At 47.4% G+C, this 20,711-nt stretch overlaps 1 protein-coding gene across 1 annotated transcript in view; it reads left to right on the top strand.

The window, feature by feature from the left end:
* The first annotated feature begins 369 nt into the window (after positions 1 to 369).
* Positions 370 to 20,711, top strand: part of TNKS (tankyrase) — a 216,640-nt gene continuing 196,298 nt past the window's right edge. The window contains exons 1-3 of the mRNA XM_043972387.1: positions 370 to 381; positions 468 to 949; positions 1,059 to 1,597. Coding sequence (XP_043828322.1) covers positions 370 to 381; positions 468 to 949; positions 1,059 to 1,597 — 1,033 coding nt within the window. The remainder of the gene's footprint in view (positions 382 to 467; positions 950 to 1,058; positions 1,598 to 20,711) is intronic.

Here is a 20,711-nt window from a genome sequence, read left to right as displayed (position 1 = left end):
CTAGACCTGAGAGTCCGGGCGGCAAGAGGCAACCACCCCGGGGAGAGTGGGCGCCTTCTAGAAATGGAGACGCGGCGGGGAGGGGGGCCCCGCCGCTGCCTAGTCTTCCTCTTTGACCCCACCTCCGGGACGCAGCCCCTCGGGATCCTCCCTCGGCTCAGCACCGCCTCCTGGCCCCTCCCATCCTCCGGGAGGCAGCCACAGCCCCATTCGGCCCTTCTTGGACGGCTCCTCCCCCAGGGCTAAGCTCCGCCCCCACCCTCTGAGAGGCGGTCCTCCCATTCACTCATTTCCCTGTGGCCCCGCCCTCAGGAGTTAAGATCCGCCTTCCCGGAGAGAAGGCCTTCTCCACTTGGCCCCTTCTGGGGGATGGCTCCCCACGTCGGGATTAAGATCCGCCTCCATCCTCTGAGAGGCGGTTCTCCCATTTTGCTCATTTTTCCGTGGCTCCGCCCTCCTGGCCCAAGTCCCGCCTCCCTGAGAGACGGCTCTCCTCATTCGGCTCTTCTGGGGACGACTTCTCCCGCAGACTTAAGCTCCGCCCCCAATTTCTCCCATCCTCCGGGAGGCCGCTCTCCATTGGCGCCTTCCCGGACGGCTCGTCTTTCTGGGTTAAGCCCCGCCTCCTAACCGCTCCCATCCTCGAGGAGGCGGTGCTCGCCATTCACTCCTTCCCCGCCCCTCCGGGCCCAAGGCTTGCCTCCGAGGAGAGACGGCTCTCTCCATTCGTCGTTTCCCGGAGGGCCCCGCCCCCTCGTTCCCATCAGCCCTTGCGGTCACGGCCGTTGCTTCCCTCGGCGTCCTCGCTTCCGTGGCCGCGGACGCTGATTGGCCCCGCTCGGGCGGAAGTGGGGGCGGGCGCTGGCCCGGTTGCCGCAGTGACCGAGCGGAGGGAGTGGGGAGATGGCGGCGTCGCGTCGCTCTCAGCATCACCACCACAACCACCACGGTGTCCACCACCCACCTCCGCCGCCGCCGCCGCCTCCGCTGCCGCCGCCGCTGCCGCTGCTGCCGCCGGGCGCCGCCGGAGCGGCCCCGCCGCCGCCGCCTTCGCTGAGCCCCGGGCCCGCGTCCCCCGCGGCCTCCCCGCGCCACGGCGGCCTCCCGGCGCCTCCGGACGCGGACGGGGGAGGAGGCGGCGGGCCCGGGGGCGGGGGCGGGCCCGGGCCTGAGCGGCCGCGCTCCCCAGACCCCGCCGACAGCGCCGCTCCGGCTCCGGCTCCCGCGGCGGCGCCCGCCGGGCCCGGGCCCTGCCCCTGCCCCGGGCCCTGCCCGGCCTCTGCCGCCGCCTCTGCCGCCTCGGTGCCCCCGGTGTCCTCGTGCTCCTCCTCGGCCTCCTCGTCGACCTCGTCCTCCTCGTCCTCGGCCTCCTCCGCCTCGTCGTCCCCCGGCTCGCTGGGGCCCAGCCCCTCGGACAGCCCCCCGGAGGCGGGCCCGGGCCCGGGCCCGGGGCCGGCCGTGAGCGGCGCCCTGCGCGAGCTGCTGGAGGCCTGCCGCAACGGGGACGTGGCCCGGGTGCGGAGGCTCGTGGACGCGGCCAATGTGAACGCCAAGGACCTGGCCGGCCGCAAGTCCTCCCCGCTGCACTTCGCCGCCGGTGAGGCGGGGCCCCGGGCGGGCGCGGGCCGGGGCGGGCCGGGGGCGGGGCCCCCATTGTGCGGGCCGAGGCCCGGGCGCCCGGGGGCTCTCTGGGCCGAGGCGCGATGTCTGTGCGCCCCCCCCCCCCCAACCTTGGCTTGGCAGCTTGGCCTCAGAACTGACCTTCCTCCCCAGACGGTCTCTCTGAGCCTCAGTGTCCCCGTGCATAAAGGGGGGCTCCCGGTGTGCGGGAGAAGCCCTTATCATGGATAAAGGGGGGCTCCCGGTGTGCGGGAGAAGTTCTCATGGATAAAGGGGGGCTCCCGGTGTGCGGGAGAAGTTCTTATCATGGATAAAGGGGGGCTCCTGGTGTGCGGGAGAAGTTCTTATCATGGATAAAGGGGGGCTCCCGGTGTAAGTGAGAAGTTCTTATCATGGATAAAGGGGGCTCCCAGTGTAAGTGAGAAGTTCTTATCATGGATAAAGGGGGGGCTCCCGGTGTAAGTGAGAAGTTCTTATCATGGATAAAGGGGGGCTCCCAGTGTGGGGGAGAAGCCCTTATCCTGCTTCACAAACTCAAACCATTATGTGGAGACCAGGAGTGTAGGGGGCCTTCTCTGGATATCTGCTTGTGGAAGAGGAGTGAGGATGAGTGATAGCTTGGGGGGGGTACTAGACTCATATGAGGGGAGGCTTTGGGGGGGGGTTCTGGAAGGCCTGTTCTTGTGTGCAGGCCTAGAGGAAGAGCCCATAGATAAGAGATGGGAGGTCCGAGAGCACAGTTGGGGAAATGGGATCAAGGATGCCAGTTTAAGGCAGTTGGCTGTGTCAAAGACGCTGCTCTGAAATGAGTTTTGAGATGTAGAGTAGGGGAAGAGGATGAGGGAAGATGTTCTGGTGAGAGGGTAGGGGGAGGCAGAGCTGTGTGGGAGGCTTGGAGAGAGAAGAGAAGATTTGAAACAGCTGTTGTGGGGAGTGTGGTAGGGAATCTATTGGGAGGCTGTGAAAGAATTGCCTTGATGCAGTGAAGAAAGATTTCTTTTTAAAAATCTTGACCTTTGCTTTCCTTTGGTTCAGGGAACTCCTATTGAGGAAGTTCTCTCTCCCCAAAAGAAGCATCTCCTTTGTAGTCTAGTCTTAAAGAGTTTCCTTCACACTGAGAAGTTAAGTGATTTGATTTGTGAGAGTCTCACAACCTATATGTGTCAGAGACCAGACTTAAACTTAGGTCTTTCTGATGCTGAGGCCAGCTTTCTATCAACAAAAGCCTTGACATATAGTCATGATTGGAAATAAATATCCAAACCAGATTTGATGAATCAGTCTGGATTATTTATTTTTGCATTCCACACTGTATACGCTGCTGTTTGTCTTGACCCCTTAGTTTACAAATACAACTAATAGCATTGTGGAAAAGAGGACACCTCTTGGGTTTGTTCAGGTAGGACGTTTATTTAGATTCCTTTGGAGATGTGGTCTTGGACTTATCTTCACAGTCTACACGTTTTTCCCTCAATTCCACAAACATTAAATACATAGCATATACAAAGGTTCCCCCAAACAAGAAAGTGATGAAGGAGCCCTCACCCCGCTAGGGAGATAAAGAAGTGAAAGGTAGTTAGTTTGAGGTGGGAGAGAACATTAAGAATTTTGAGGAGTTTACAGAAGTGACACAGTGGAGGCTGATCAGTAAGCATTTTGTTTAGCAACTTCTGTGTGTCAGGGACTGAATACAAATAAAAAAGTGAGACGGTGTCTGCAAGGAGGGGATATGAAAGGAAACAAAGTGTGTTTGGAGAAGGGAGTTTGGATTTAGGTTGAGACAGGGATTGTGAGCAGAGCCTTTGGGAAGTAGACTTGTTACTCTCTTTGCAAGAGCCTTAGAAAGGTTGATTTGATTCTTGTTCCATGAGAAAGGTGAAATGGCAGGGAAGGTATTTGGGGGAGGCTGCAATAGGACAGCTGGCTGTATAGGATAAAGTATGGTTTGGGGGTTAGCTAGATGGGGAGCTGAGCATCCATTCAGCACACAATATCAGTAGGTCCAAAAGTCCCCAAACTTGAGTGGCAGAGGTATTGGGGTCAGCATTTCTAGTGGGGATAGGCACTTAGAACCAGGGAACATGGCAAGATGCCCATATGGCTAGGCCCTGAGCATGGTAGACTGTGGGGGTGAAACAGTGAATATTGGGGGCTCTGGGACTGGTTAGAGAGCTGAAATGAGGATTGACTCATGTTCCAATCTTGGCAAATCCAGGAGCACCAAACCTGTGGCTGCATTCATAATTTATTCTAGAGGCAATAAGTAGGGAACCAATGTGGTGGGGGTTTTTTTTGTTTGTTTTTAAGCATGGTAGTTTCATGGATAGACCTGTACCTTTAGAGGAAGATAATTTTGGCAGTTCTGTGGAGGATGGATTGGAGGTACTAGAAGCAGTTAAACCAATTAGGTGAATTCTAGAGTAGCCCAAGTCAGAAGTGATTAGAGTCTGAACTAGGGTAATGGAAATTTGAGTGAAGGAAGGAGATTTTTATAAACAAGGTATGACAAGTCATTGATTATGGACAGTGTGGTGGTGGGAAGAGTCAGGAATGACTGGAAGTATGGCTGTTGGTGCCCTTAGTGGAAGGGAGAAGTGTGGTGAAGTTGGGGTTTAGGGTAGAAGTTATTCGAGTTCCAGACGCTGACAGAACAGTCCTGTGCAAATATCCCACAGGAATTTGTTCAGGAGACAGATAAGCAGAGTCTATGTATGTATCATATATGTAGCAATGGTAACTAAACCAATGGGAGTGACTTGGGAATTTTAGGAAAACGTTTGGAAGTGGAGGAGTCAATTAGGGAAGAATATGAGGATGGTGAGGTAGAGATAAGGTAAGATAAGATACCGTGAATCTGTATTGTGTTTGGCAGGTCTTGTTGACTTCCTTAGGCTATGTTCAGCGGCTCCAGGAGTAAGAACAGAAAGCTCATGGTGGAGATGGTGCAAGGCGTGACTTTTGGTGGATGACTGTCGATTAACTATAGATTGGGAAGAGGGGAGGAAGGGAGGGATACACTATGGTGAGAATGAAGGCAAAGTTTAGGAGAAGTGAGGCAGAGCAAGTGTTTGATGATGATCAGGAGAGGAATTTCAGATTTCCAGATCCTAGAAGTGGTTTTGGGTGACGGTGAGAGTAGTGTGACCACCTCTGTGGGTGATTTCCCCATCAGTGTGAAGCAGTGTATAGGTTATAGGAGTTGAAATTGAACTGGGAGGCTGGAAGTACTCAGGGAGGTGAAGCCCTTTAGTATGAAAGCCGAGGTTGAGGCCTTTGTAAAGGAGAGGGCTTCTGACCAGGTGATCTGGGTCTGTTGTCAACCTCAAATCCAAATGGATGAAGATCCCTATGGGCCATATTAATTTTAGTTTTAAAATATAATATTTATGTTTTGTTGTGCTTTTATTTATTTTGTTAAGTATTTCCCAACTATATTTTAATTTTATTTGGGTACATTTGTGGACTGTGTGTTTGATACATCTAATCTAGAAAGACAGATGAACCTTGACAGAGGAGGAGAGATTGCAGAGTGACGGCAGCAGAAGAGAGGATCTGGAAGTGACACTAGGGAGCAGGATATAGGCCCCTTCTTCCTCTTGAGTTTAAATTGGTGGGAAGGAAAGCAAGTAAGTGAGGGGAGGGGGAAGCATGAAAAAAGGCACACCTTGAAGTGGCCAGGAATAAGAGAGCTAGGTTTCTATAAGCACAAAACAATGGAAGATGTGAGAAGTGATCAGGATGATGGATCGGGTTTTCAGGGGATGGAGTGGAAGGTCAGAGGTGGATAGGAACTGGGGAGAAACTTGGAGGAGCTAGTTCACAGAAACTCAGAGGCTGTCTATCTAACTCAGTCCATATTTGACCAAGAATCCTCTCTGACATCACTGCTAAAAGTCCACTCAGACTCTGCTTGAAGGCCTACAGCAAACAGGAGCCCACCACCTCCTGAGGCAGCAGCTCACTTGACTCTGTGACAGCTCTCAGCGTTAGGCAATCTTTCTTTCCTAACATCCAGCCAAAATCAGCCTCTTTGCTACTTAGATTCTCTTCCCTTTTCCACATGAAAATCTTCAAATACTTGATGACTTTGTTCATGCCTATAAAGTCTTTTCGTTTTTAGGCAAATCAAGTCAGCAAACATTTATTAAGCACCCCCCATGAGCCAGGCACTGAGCTAAGGCTAATTATTCTGAGTCCCTTCCACCGATCCTCCCAAAGCATGCTGTTCAGTCACCACGGGCTGTCCCTTTATCGCCCATCATCTGTGTCCTTACTAAAATGTCATGAAGACAGCACTCTAGTTGGCATCAGACTAGGACAAAGCACAGAGGGCAGTGAGCATTTCTCAAGTTCCTATTGTACCAAGCATTGGGGATCCAAAGACAGGGGGTCAAGCCTAAGGGAGCTCTCAGTCGGGGGTGGGGTGGGGGGAGAACACGAAGACATCTGTGCTACTGGATATGGATGGATCTGTTGGCAGTTGTCTCAGGGAAGGCACTAGGAAAGACTTCCCAGGAGAAGGTAGGACTTCAGCTGGACCTTGAAGGGGAGTCCAGGGAAGCAGAAGGAGCTGAGGAGGGAGTGGAGGACCGGCAGAGAAAATGCCTGAGTTAGGAGGTGGAACATTGAGGGGGCTGGTGTCCTTGGATTGCAAAGGAAGGGGAGGGGCTGCGGGGAGTGAGATGTAAGAAGACTGTTAAGGAAGGAAGGTCTTTATGTTTAATCCTGGAGGCCATAGGGAGAGATTGCAGGTTACAGACCAGTGGGGGAGGGTTGGGTATCGTCAGACCATTTTAGGAAGATGAATTTTACAGCTGAGCCAAGGCTGAACGGGAGCAGGGGGAGGCTTTCAGGCAGGGAGAGCCACCAGTAGGCTATTGCAATGGTCCAAGCAGGAGGCACTGACTTCCTGTGCCAGGGTGGTAGGGGTGTAAGAGGAGAGAAAGGGTGGTATATTCAGGAGACACTTTGAAAGTAGAGATGACAAGACTTGGCAATGAGTAGAATATGGGGGGAGAGAGAGAGGGGAGAATTAAGCATGACACATAGATTGTGAGCCTGAGGGACTGGGAGGATGGTGGTGGCACACCACCCCCCAGTAATAGAAAAATTTGGAAGGTGGGGAGAGATAATGAAGTCAGTTTTGTACATACTGAGTAGAAAATATCAAAGATATTTTAATAGGTGCCATTCAAGATGTTTAATAGGCAGTTGGAGATGTGAGACTAGAAGTTGGGAAGAGGGCTGGACTATACAAATAGATCTGAGAGCCATCTGCATAGAGATGGTAAATGAATTCATGGGAGCTGATATCATCGAGGAAGAAAAGATGCCCCAGGACATTCTGATGTGGATGAAGAGCCTGCAAAGGAGACCGAGGGAGTTGTCAGTAGAATCAGGAGATTAGAAAAACAACAACTAAAAAACTAATCAAAAAAACCCAAAGAGAAGAGAGTATCGGAGAAGAGGGTGATAGACAAGTGTTCGAGGTTGCAGAGAGGTGGAGGAAAGACCATTCAGTTTGGCAGTTGGGATCATTAGTAACTGGAGAGGGGGGTTTGCTTGGGTGATGAAGTAAGAAGACAGATTGCAAATTAAGTAAGTGATGGCATCCATTGGAGATGACTTCCTTAGGGGTTTAGCTACAGAAGGGAGGAGAGATACAGGGTAGTAGTTAGCAAGCATGGACAGATTAAGTGAGGGGTTTTTGAGCATGAGGGAGACAGTCATTGTTGTGGGCAATAGCTGGTAGAGACTGAAGAAAAATGAGAGTGTGAGGGTGATGGGGGGGGGCAGTCGGCTGGATAAGATGAAATGGAACGAGATCCCTTGTGCCTGCAGAGAAGGATCACCTCTTCATGTGAAGTAGGGATGAAGAAGGAGATAGCTGCAGACGGCACCTGAGTGCTGTGGAGGGAAGATGAGGAGAAAAGGGAGAGCTCTCTGAAGAGCCTCATTTTTTCTCCATGAAAATATAAGGCAAGATTCTCAGTGGGGGAGTGGTCAGGAAGCCCTGGGAGATTTGAGAAGGGATGAAAATGTTTGGAAATATTGCTGAGTGGGATAATAAATGGATTAATTAGGGAGATATAGAAAGATTGCCTTCCTGCTTTGAAGGTTTAGTTGAGATTATGTAACATAAACTTGTCATGGACCCAGCCAGGGCAGACAGCTTTCCTGAGTCATAGAATATGTGATGGAGAGGAGTGAACAGTGAGGTTGGAAAAGTTGTTTGGAGCTGGGCTTGAAGGACTTTAAATGCCAAGCTGAGTCTTTTGTCTGGTTCTGGAGGTAATAGGGAGCTACTGGAGATTATTGACAGGGTTAGATTGGCCGCTATATGGAGGATGAATAGGGGAGGGGAGAGACAGGAGGCTCTCACAAAAGGATGAGAAGAGTGATGAGTGCTGGCTCTGTGAGTGCAGAGAAATGGGTTATGCTGTGAAGGTAAAACTGATGAGACTTGGCAAATGATTGGTTATGTGAAGTGAGGGAAAGTGAGTAGATGATGATTGAGGTAGTAAACCTAGGTCACTTCAAAGAGGATGGATTCCCTTGACCAAAATGGGGAAATTGAGAAGAGGGGTGATTTTTGTTTTTGTTTTTTCATTTTGAGTTCTGTTTTGGACTTTTCAGGTTTGAATTAGCTAGAAAACATGTGGGTGGAGATGTCCATCAGGTAGTTGATTCTTCTGGGCCAGAACTTAGGGGAGAGGCCAGTTTGTTGGTTGTTTCTTAGTTTTTAAAGAGGACCAATGTGCTATTGCCATGTTAGGGGCAAGGTACGGTGACTTGAGACCTGCATGAGCTGGGACGGCTCTAGCGCAGGTTAGGCACAAATAGTTGACGTGAACATTTGGAGCTGAGATGTCTCTATATTTGTGCCGCTCATGTGTCCTCATAGAACACAGTGCCTTCTTTGACGTGAGCTGCTGTGCTGGATGGTCCTCTGCCAGTGTCTCCCATGCACATCACACAGTCGTTTCCCAGGTTCTTCAGAGACCTTAAGAGTGTCCCAACCTCTGTGTGAGTGTGTGCCCTGTCTGAATTCTCTGTAAAATAACCTTTTAGCATTTGCACATGACCAGCACATTGGAGTTATATCCTCTGCAGGAGAGTCAGCTTAGCTCAAGAAGGGGCCTCAGTGTCCAGTACCTGATCTTCCAGCTGATCCTAAGACAATTCAGATGGACGCAAATCAGTTTCCTAGCATGGCGCTGGTTACACGGTCCAGGTTTCACAGGCAGACAACAATGAGGTCAGCACAAAGGCTCTGTAGACCTTCAGTTTGGTACCAGTCTAATGAATACCTCTTCTCTCCCACACTTTGCTTTGGAGCCTTCCAAACCCTGAGAATGTTAACTGGGGAGAGAAAAGGCATTTGCCTCCATAGACTATCACTGAACAATAATGATTAGAAGAGCAAGAAGTGGCAGTTTGCTAGTCATCCAGTCACCTGATCAGAAAGCATTTATTAAATGCCCTTGATATCTTAGACAACAAGTACAAATGTTCCATTGAGGGGGATGTGTATCCACACGTGTAATTATGCTTAGAATAAATACGCCGTCGTCATCGGCGGCGGCGGCCTCCACCAGTTGTGGACGACCGTGGATCAGCGCCTTGAAGAGCCACAGGCCACATTGTGGCTGTGCAGCCCGATGTGGGAGCCGCAGCTCCTGAGTGACTTATAACTGGTAACTGCCCCATCCCGTGTTGTATCTTCCCCATGAGGAGTAGCTGGAGTGTCCTCTCCAGGGCGCTGGCCTGGGCGGATCAATATGGAAAACAAGCTGTTGCCCATGCAGCAGGTTTTCCCTCTCCTCGTCATTGGTGGATCCAAAGGAGAGGCAGAGCCAATACAGTTTGGCACCAGTGCCACCACCGCAGGAGTTGCCAGAGGGATGTGATGTCCAACATCCAACTGCCTAAGGGACTCCACTCCTGATTTTTCCTCGGGGTTAACTCCCGAAGCCTTTCCCATATATGGGTATAGCCACAAGGCAGTGGAGGTTTAAAATCAGGGTTTCCTTCCCCTAAAATATAAAAAATAAATATATACAAACTACAAAATACAGATCTAAGGCAATTGGGGAGGGGCACTAACAGAGGGCACTCACCATTGGGGTTGGGGTAATTCCAAAATGGGTTTGTGGGGAAGGTGGTGCTTGAGCTGTTTTCTTGAAGAGAGGGATTCTGTAACATGGAGATGAGGTAGGAGTACCACAGGGGAAGGTGCCAGTAATTTGATATGTGACGAGATGAGAATTACTCTGAGTTCTGTGATCGGGGTAGTTATTGGGGTGTATGGACAACTCTTCTGCGTATTGCTCAGCAGAATGGTACAGTTGGGACACATGCATGACTCTAGGGCAGTGAGTGCCCGATACTTGGTTTTTCTTCAAGGGCCCCTGAACTCACAAGGCTCAAGCTTTAGTGGACATGGGCTCAGAGACCCTCCAACAGCAACTTCCAGAGATGTCAGTGGTGGCTTTGTGGTGAAGGCCTCCTTTTTTCCTGCTCTACTCTCCAGGGTGGGTAGGCTTTCCATACTTGTGCGAATTGAGGTCACCTTGAGTTTCTGGCTCACTGGGCTCTGTGGTAAAGGTGTCCTTTAATCTTTGGAAGGATGCCCCTGCACTCCGATGTACCCAAAAGTCAGATAAGTCAAGGCACATAGGTGAGGCTTTCTGACTCTTAATTTGTGTAGGTTACCAGGGGCAAGACAGACTGTATTTAGTTAAATGTGATGCCTTCCCTTTTGGGTCAAGGAAATGAATCCTTGGATTTATTGTCTCTTCCACTACAAACTGGACAGCTAGGTAGCGCAGTGGATAGAGTGTTGGGTCTGGGTTCGGGAAGACTCATCTGGAGTTCATATCTGGCCTCAGACACTTACTAGCTGTGTGACCCCAAATAGGTCACAAAGAGTCGGACATGACAGAAAAAAGACTGAACAATGAGTACTATGAATTGCACAAAGTGGCCTAATAGGAGCATTGGTTGGTAGGTCAGTGAATAAATCATGTGATTAGATTAGAGACAGGGCTGGAAGGATAGAAATGAATGGGTGCCTTTAGATGGAAAGCTGCAGTCTGTACTGTACTGTACTGTACCGTACCTAAGGGTATGTGATAGCCTCATATTGCAGGGACTTTTATTACTCATTTCCATTGCCTTCCTTTAAACCCTCTCCATTTCACAGCTGCACCCAGCCTGCTAGTTTATAGGGACTTTATGCTTTAGTACTAGAGCAGAGGAATATTTTCAGCAATAGTTTTGGAGATGTCCATAATCTTGTTGGCCTTTTGGTAATAGCAATGAATCCTGAACTTCGGTTTTAGTTGACTGAGTTGAAAGGAACAGCAAAGGCCATATAGTCCAGCTTCTAGCCCAACAAGTCATTTGTAACATCCAGGAGAGATTGGTGAACCTGAGGTGCTCTAGCCTACTTGTGGACAGCTTGATATCAGGAAGGCCTGAAATACTATTATTATTATTATTATTATTGCATTTTCTTTAAAAAATTATTTTCTCAATTACATGTAAAAAATCTTAAAAGTTTGTATTTTAAAATTTGGGGTTTCAAATTCTTCACTTCCTGTAATGATTGGAATGACACCACCTGCTGGAGACTTACTGTAGAAGAGTTCCACCCATGAAGCAAAGATCTTTGAGGGCAAGACCAGGAGTCTTTTCTTTGGAAAAGGAAGTGACGCGGGCTAGTGGGAGGAGGAAGGAAGAGACTGGCGCTCGGTCTCGGGCTCTTCCCTTTGGACTCTGGTGGAGAGCGGACCTAGAAATGTGCTCTCCCTTTAATAGATAGGAATCTAGGCCTTTTTCTCTCTCTTTACCAAATTCTTATTCTCCTTAATAAATGCTTAAAAGTCTAACTCTTGCTAAAGCTTATAATTTATTGGCGACCACTCATTGGATATTTTAGACAGTTTAGCTAGAATTTTAGCCCTAAACATTCCCTTTCTCCCCTCCCTCTTTAAGTCAAGCAATTTGATATGGATTATACATGTGTAGTCATGTAAAATACTATCCATATTTAGTCATGTGGCAAAAGAAAAAGCAGAACAAAAAAAAAAGAAAGAAAAAGAAAGTATGTTTTAATCTGCATTCAGACTCCATCAGTTCTTTCTCTTGAGGTGGATATAAGTCTTTTTCTTTCTTTCTTTTTCTTTTTTTTTTTTGCAGGCAATGGGGGTTAAGTGATTTGCCCAGGGTTACACAGCTAGTAAGTGTCAAGTGTCTGAGGCCGGATTTGAACTCAGGTACTCCTGAATTCAGGGCTGGTGCTTTAACCACTGCGCCATCTAGCTGCCCCTGTCCTTTTGTATTTTAAAAAAATTAACTTTATTTTAATTTCTTTGGGATACTGATCTAGTAGTGGTATTGCTGGGTCAAAGGATCTGCAGTTTTATATTGGGCATAGTTCCAAATTGTTAGCCAGAAGAGTTGAATCAGTTCACAACTCTACCAACAGTGCTTTGGTGTCCCAAATTTTCCACATCCCATCCCCTTCAGCATTTGTCATTTTCCTTTTCCCTGATAAGTGTGAGGTGATACCTCACAGTTGTTTTAATTTGTATTTCTCTAATCAGTACTGATTTAAAACATTTTTTTCACATGACTATAGATAGCTGATTACTTTGTCAGGAAACTGCCGGTTCATATCCTTTGCCAATCCATCAGTTGGAGAATGACTCATATTCTTATTAATTTGATTCAGTACTCTATATTTAAGAAACGAGGGAAGGTTTGAATTAAAATCCTACCTTAGACACTTACTAGCTGTGTGACCTTGGCCAAGTTACTTACCCACTGTCTGACTCAGTTTCCATATCTGTAAAAGAGGGATAATAATAGTACCTGTTTCATAGGGTTGTTGTGAGGACCAAATGATGTAATTGTATAGTGCTTTGCAAGCCTTCAAGTTCCATGTAAGTGCTAGGTATTATTGTTAAAATAATGCTAATAATAATTATACTTAGTGCTGGAATCTGCCAGCAAGGCCTGGTTTCAAATCCAGTAAGTCATATCTAATTGCTATGTAATCATTTCCTCTGCTGTCAAATGGAGATAATATTGAAGTGTCTCCTTTACCGGCTTGTTAGGCTCCAGTGAGATGTGCTTTGCACATTTTAAAGGCTACATAATTGCTAGTTACAATGTGTGTCTCCACACCCCCCACCTATCCCTGTTTTTTCCCTTCTATAAGCCCTAAATCCCAGCTCCTTCAATGAGTATCTGTATGGCTCCACTCGAGTTGCCAGTCCTGAGACATACTCCATGTTTTTGACAACAAAATCTGGTGCTCATAACTGAGCACGGTCTTCCCAGGGAGAAATTAGACTATTGTGTATAGACAAGCAGGACCTCTGGTAGCTTTGGTTTTCACTGACTGTGATTTTCAGGCTTATTACCCATTAGGCAAATACTCTGGGTAGCCCGGACTCTTAGGTCCTACTTAGGGCCTGCAGTTTCTCCTGAAACCTGTTTTGCCTCCCAGTCCAGTTTCTTCGCCCACCTTTTTACCTTGTATGTACCCTTTTCTTGTATGCTGCAGCCTCACAGACAAGATCAAAACAAGGGAAGCTTTCAAAGATAAGTTCCGAAATCTGGCAGCCAAAAGAACTATTCCTTAGCTCCTTCCATATTTGCTGGTGTTTTTAGTAAGACCCTGGTGTGTTGTCATCAGGCTCCAGCACAATGTATGTGCAAGTAACTGAGCTTCCCCGGGTTGGGGGCCTGTCCCAGTTTTTATGCTTTACGACTGCTTTGATTCTTTTGTTTGTTTGATTTCTCAACAAACATTTATTTTATTTTCCATTTACATGTAAGGGTAGTTTTCAACATTCATTTTCATAAGATTTAGAGTTCCAAATTTTTCTCCCTCCCTCCCTCTCTTTCCTCCCCCCTCCACAAGACCGCATTCAGGTTATATATGTACAATCCACAAGTGTTCTTTTTATCATTTCTTTCTATAGGGGTGCATAGTATGCTTCCTCATTAGTTCCTTGGGATTGTCTTGGATCATTGTACTGCTGAGAGTAGTTAAGTCATTCACAATTACTCATTGAACAATGCTGCTGTCACTGCGCACAATGTCCTCTCAGCTCTGCTCACTTCACCATACATCGATGTTCATTAGTCTTTCCAGGGATCATCCTGTTTGTAATTTCCTGTAGCACAAGTCCATTCCACTACAATCATATAACACAGCTTTTTCCATCATTCCTCAATTGATGGATATTCCCTTGATTCTCAATTCTTAGCCTCCACCAAGAGTTGCTATAAATATTTTTTGTACAATTTCCCCCCCCTTTTCTCTTTTTCATGATTACTATTGTTACCTGTTTCCCTTTCATCCTAGTCCCTTCCCCATGATATTTATTCTATTATCCATCTTCTTTCATCCTATCACTCTTCAAAAGGGATTTGCTTCTGTCTGTCCCCTCCCCCACTCTGCACTTCCTTCTTTTGACCCTCTCTCTTTATCCCCTTCTCCTCCTATTTTCCTGCAGGGTTAGAGAGATTACTCCACCCAATTGAGTGTGTACATTAGTCCCTCCTTGAGCCAATTCTTTTTTTTTTTTTTTGCAGGGCAATTGGGGTTAAGTGACTTGCCCAGGGTCACACAGCTAGTAAGTGTTAAGTGTATGAGGCCGGATTTGAACTCAGGTCTTCCTGAATCCAGGGCCGGTGCTTTATCCCCTGTGCCACCTAGCTGCCCCTCCTTGAGCCAATTCTAATGAGATTGAGGGCTTTGAGCCAATTTTAATGAGTGTTAGGCTCATTTACTGCCCAGATTCAATAAATTACTCCACCCAGTTGGGTGTGTCTATTAGTCCCTCCTTGAGGCAGCTCTGATGAGTTTAAGATCTTTGAGCCTTTTCTGATGAGTGTAAAATTCATTTACTGCCCTGCTCCTCTCCCATCTCTTCCCCCACTCCATAAATAGCCTTTTCCTGTTACTTTCCTGTAGGATTTCACTTCTGCCCTTCCCCCTCCCCCAATGAATTCCCTTCACCCCTCAATTTAACCCTAAAGATGTTATCATCTAGCTAAGTGACACAGTGGACAAATCATCACCCCTGGACCCAGGGGGATCCCAGCCAAAACCTGGCCTCAGACACAAGACAGTTGCCCACTGTACCACCCCAGGTATGTCCCCCAGCTCCCATTTTTTTTTTTATGGTTCTCTAGGGTCTTGTATTTGAAAGTCAAATTTGCCATTCAGTTCAGGTCTTTTCATCACAAATATCTGAAAGTCTTCTTTTTCATTAAAGTTCCATTTTTTCCTCTGAAAGATAATGCTGAGTTTTTCTGGGTAGGGGATTCTTGGTTGTAATCCCATTTCCTTTGCCCTTTGGAATATCATATTCCATGCCTTCTGGTCCTTTAATGTAGAAGCTGCTAGATCTTGTGCTAGCCTGACTGGGGCTCCACAGTACTTGAATTCTTTCTTTTTGGCAGCTTGCAATATTTTCTCCTTGACCTGAGAGCTCTGGAATTTGGCTGTAATATTCCTAGGAGTTTTCCTTTTGGGATCTCTTTCTGGAGGTGATCGGTGGATTCTTTCAATTTCTATTTTAGCTTCTGCTTCTAGAATTTCAGGGCAATTTTCCCTGAGAATATCTTGGAAGATGGTGTCTAAGCTCTTTCCTTGATCATGGTTTTCAGGTAGACCAGTAATTTTCAGATCATCTCTCCTGGACCTATTTTCCAGGTCAGCAGTTTTTCCCAGAAGATATTTCACATTGCCCTCTATTTTTTTATTCATTTGGATTTGCTTTATTGTGTCTTGGTTTCTCATAAAGTCACTGGCTTGCATTTTTTCAATCCTAATTGTTAGGCAATTATTTTTATCAGAGAGCTTTTGTACCTCCTTTTCCATTTGACTTTTCAAGCTGTTGACTTTTTCCTCATGTCTTTCCTGCATCACCCTCATTTCTCTTTCCATTTTTTCCTCTACCTCTCTAACTTTATCTTCAAAGTCCTTTTTGAGCACCTCTATGGCCTGAGACCAATTTGTATTTTTCTTGGAAGCTTTAGATATAGGGGCCCTGACATTGACATCTTCCTCTGAGGGGGCCCCTTGGTCTTCCTTGTTACTGAAGAAACTTTCTATGGTCCTCACCTTTCTCTGTCGGCTCATCTTGCCTTTCTTTTACTAGACTTTTAGCTCCTTAAAGTGGGGCACTGTTTCCAGGCTGCAGTATCCCAAGCTTCAGATGTCCCAGGTGGTATGATTTAAGGAGAATCAGGTTCTTCCCTTCCCTCGCCCGGCATGTTTCCTGGTCCTAGATGACCCCAGACCAACTTGCCAATCAACCAGCTTTGTTTGTTGTGGTTGTTAGCTCCAATGAGCCTGTGCCCCTCCCCCAGCTGGGCCACTGCTACTCGAGCCTACCTCCTGGTTCTCAGCAGGGGTGTAAAATCCAAGTTCTGCCTTAGCACCAGCATAGACCCCTGTAGTCTCCCCCCTGCCCAGGGCTCAGCCCTCTCACCAGACTGTGAGCTTAGTTCCAGATGACACTGGTGCTTCAGCTGATTCAGAGGCTCTGGGGGTCTCCTTCTCTGGTGAGGCCTTCCTGGGACTGGATCTGTGTCAGGGTGACTGTGGAGTTGGGCCCGACTCCTGTATCAGCACAGCAGCTCCCTCCTTCTGACCTTCCAAGCCGTTCTTGGTTAGAAGATGATTTCAGCACATTCTTCTGTGAGTTTTGCTGCTCTGGGCATTTAACTATGACCTTATTTGGATGTTTTTTGGAGTGATTGTGTCATGAGTTCAGGAGCTCACTGACTGCTTTGATTCTGATGCACTTGGATTTGATCTGGGATATATCTCATGGAGCCAGTTTATTCAGCACTTTGCAAGATGCTTGTCTGCCCCTTTTTGTAGAGTTTGCAGACATGCCAAACCTTTGGGAATGAATGGCAGACCAGCCTCTGGAGGCAGAAGAGGGGCAGATAAAATGGGCTTACACAAATGCAGGTTAATCCATAATATGTGTGTGAGGGAAAAATTCATCCTCTTCTCAGTAATTCTCAGGAACTCAGCAGCGAGGTGACAAAGGCTTTATTTTCTTCTCATGAGAAGGAGGCACCCTAGTGTGCAGCTAGTGGGTGCCCAAAAAGGGGGCTGGCAGGCCCTGTTTTATACCCTAGTCCCTAACTTGAATGGACCTTCCCCTTTTTCATCACTGGTCAGGGTTACAATCTACACACAAAAACTAGCTAATTGAAACGCAGTATTCCCACCCTGCTTCCTTGTATGGGCATAACTCAGGAGTGGACCTTATATGGACTTCCTTATATGGACACAACTCTGGAGAGGACCTAATTGAGACCAGGACTCCTTGAACCATGTGACCTTGCTAACCTGAGGGGGAGGAGGGGATCTGAGACCTTTGTCCTACAAACAGGTCAGGGGGACTTTGACTGACTGATATATCCACATTGAGAGGAGACAACTACCCATTTCTCACAGTTGAATCAGATGGCCACTGGAATTCCTTCCAGCTCTCAAATCTGTGATAGTCAGTTGTCCTTCATTCTGCATCCAGTTAGTTCCCAAGCCCTGTCCACCTCCATGGCTTTTCTCCTCTTTATCCCCTCTTTCTAGTCACACGGCTGCCATCTTGTTTTAGGTCTTGCCTGGGCTGTTGCTTCCAGTCTCTGTTCTCTAGTCCATCCTACATATCCTGCTGCCAAAGTTCAGGCACAAGCTGGAACATGTTGCTGTTTCCTTGTCCAGACAGCTCCAGGTGGCTCCCTCTTCTTTTCCTACAGCCCTGGACAGTCTGGAGCCCTATCCCTGGCCAGGGTCGTTGTGCATTGCTCTCCTCTGTGCTCTATTCACTGTCTCTTCCCTGCCCCTGAAGTGATTCTCTTAACTCTGGGCCCCCTATTTCTTTCTGGAGGTTTGATGTTTACTTTTGTGAGTATCTTGTTTCCCCCAAGGGAATGAAAGCCCTGCAAAGCTGGCAGGGATTGTTCCTTTTTCCTCTATGTTTCTCTGTACCTGGGGTAACCGGGCACTGAGCAAAGTAGGTATTTAATAAAAGGCTTTTTCAATGAATGACCTCTAAGCTATTCCCCAGCCATTCAAACCATTTTTCTTCCTCTCAGCTCAGGTGCTACTTCTGTGAGTTCTCTTTTCTGCTTTACTCCAAATGAAAGGTTTCCCAAGTTTTTTTGCCCCCTTTATCTAGAACTTTCCTCCTTTTCCTGACTTCAAATTCTGTCTCAGACATTTACTAGCTGTATGACCCTGGGCAAGTCACTTTACCCTGTTTGCTTCAGTTTTCTCATCTGGAAAATGAGCTGGTGAAGGAAATAGCACGAAAACCCGAAATGGGGTCGTGAAGAGTCAGACACAACTGAACAACAAAATCTTCTGTTGTGCTAATCAGTATACAGTTTATATTACACCTTAGGGCTCTGTAAGCTTGAGGTCAGGGACTGTTGTTTTTCATCTGTTTATCACAGTGTCTTCGATCTTGTAGAGGCATCCAAGGCCCTTCCATCTGAGTTCTCTCTTCGGCAGGGTTCTGGTAGAGTGAGCCCGATTTTCTGACCCAGGATGGCAGCTGGGTTTCACAGTCAGGAAGACCTGGATCCAAGTCCTGTCTCAGACACCTACTGACCTGCTGGCTCATACAGGCATTTGGCTCTTGGTGCTTTCTTTGGGAGAGGATTTCCTTCCACCAGTGAGGTCACAGATGTGGCTGCCTCAGAAAACGAAACAAAACAAACATTTCTTAGGGGATGGGTTTGGTAGACCAGGTATAACATTCGTTACCTGATTAGATGCAGATAGTAAACAGCCTTCCAATGGAAGAAGGCAGCTGCCATTGGTTTGGGTTCTAAGATGACATCTGGGCAGCCTGTTTGCGGCCTGGTTTTTTGTTGTTCCTGAAGGATCTCTTGATTGACTTTTTTTTTTTTTGGTGAGGCAATTGGGGTTAAGTGACTTGCCCAGGGTCACATAGCTAGTAAGTGTTAAGTGTCTGAGGCCGGATTTGAACTTAGGTCCTCCTGACTCCAGGGCCGGTGCTCTATGCACTGCGCCACCGAGCTGCCCCTCTTGATTGACTTTTTAAAAGTTTCAAGCATTTTGATTTGCAAACTCAAGGAAACCAATGGTATTAGCATACATTTATTTTTACCATGAAGGGTTTGATGGAGAGTATCACATAGATTGTAAATTGCTTGATAGCCCGGTCCATGTCATATGTATTAAGTGCTTAATGAGTTTTTCTTGACTTGAATAAAGGCCCTCATGGGGATCCATTTGTGTGGGACTTTAAACATTAGGTAAGAACGTGTGGGGGAAGAGAGGAGGCTGAGCAACATTCCCAGAATAGTGAGCAGGATGGGGGATAAACCTGAGGATTGGAGAGCCCAGGGTGTACATATTCAGGGGGCAGAGGGCACATTGCTCTGTCTTCAGTAGAGGCATCAAACACACAGTCACAGTGCTGCCTGAGGCCTGAGTGAGCCCGAAGCAGATTAAAATACATTTGGGAAATATTGGACAAAATAAGTAAAAAGTACAATGAAGGGGCAGCTAGGTGGCGCAGTGGATAGAGCACCGGCCCTGAAGTCAGGAATACCTGAGTTCAAATCTGGCCTCAGATGCTTAACACTTACTAGCTGTGTGACCCTGGGCAAGTCACTTAACCCCAACTGCCTCACTAAAACAAAATTAAAAAACCCAACCACACAAACAAAAAAAAGTACAACGAAGCAAAGTCAGATAATAGCACATTTTAAAGTTAAGTGACTCTGTGACCTGCCGATAGGATGTTTTGGATACAGGGAAGGGAATTGAGGACACAAAGACAGGGATCCGGGTGGGTGGTTGTGAGTGCTTGTGTTAGGCTGGGGGGCACTGGGGAAAGAGGAAGAAATGGGTGTCATTCCATGAATACATGGACGCATTCCAGGAGGAACGGGTGGGATTGGCAGACTTAGGCTGGGAGTGAGGAAAGTCCGCCTAATAAATGGGAACCCTCTGAAGAGGAAGCGGCTTACTCATCCCTGGAAGTCTTTAAACACAGGCCCAATGGCTTACTCAATGGGCATCAAGTAAAGGGAATTTCTTGTTCAGCAATGGTTTGAACTAATAGTTTGGCATCTTCCATCTCCGAGAACAGGACTTGGGAAAGGTGATAAAGAAGGAAGAATCAAAGATTAATGCCAAGGTTATGAACATGGAAGACCAGATGAATGGTGGTACCACAGACAGAAATAATGATGCTTGAAAAAGGAATTGATTTGAGGGAAAAGCTAAGGTAAAGCTTTTATAGGTGGAGTTTGAGAGAATTTTGGGACACCCAGGTAGGGGTGTGTGTGTGTGTGTGTGTGTGTGTGTGTGTGTGTGTGTGTGTGTGTAGAGAGAGAGTAGGGGGTTGGAAATCCTTTCCTGTCAAAGTAGACTCTTCCAGCAAAGTTACATGGTGCTCACCTTGTCTAGGAGTGACCAATTCTTTAAAAAAAAAATTTCCTATGTTGAGAGTACATGTTTGGACTAAGGAGGGGCATGTGATCAGAAGGCTGGGAGTCAGTGCTCTTCAGGTTCATGCAAGGTCAATTCCGATAGAGTCCTCCCTCTCCCCTCAGAGGCCCGTCTGTACCCTCCATTGGAGGGCAGGGGCACTTTGTTTGCTAGGAAGCACCAGGACGCTTTCCAATATGCCAGGGCCTCTGGAAGGTTTAAGATCTAGGAGGCTGATGGTGGGTCTTCCAGGTGAAGACACTGAAACAGATGTAGTTGTAATTAAACTCTCCTTGCTAATTATCAAGTATTTGGGGTCCTTTTCGGGAGTTCAGTTGCCTAACACTGGAACAGAAATAGTGTCGGAGATGGAAACTGAAGGCACTGAAGCAATCCTCCTGCCCCTTTCCTGACCAAGGCTGTCTTCTTTAGTCTCACTGCTAGGAAAAAACTTTAGTTCCTTGTGGAAATCCTTGTCCTTCAAGCATTTGCTTGTGAGTAGATTGGATCAGGAGTCTGGAGAGCCACCCACAGCCCTGGACTCTGGAGCCCTGCAGAATACTTTGTGGTTGAACAG

Source organism: Dromiciops gliroides, chromosome 6 (assembly GCF_019393635.1).
Source record: "Dromiciops gliroides isolate mDroGli1 chromosome 6, mDroGli1.pri, whole genome shotgun sequence".
Taxonomy (NCBI): domain Eukaryota; kingdom Metazoa; phylum Chordata; class Mammalia; order Microbiotheria; family Microbiotheriidae; genus Dromiciops; species Dromiciops gliroides.
Note: the sequence above shows the minus strand (reverse complement) of the source record. Positions and strands in the feature narration are given on the sequence as shown.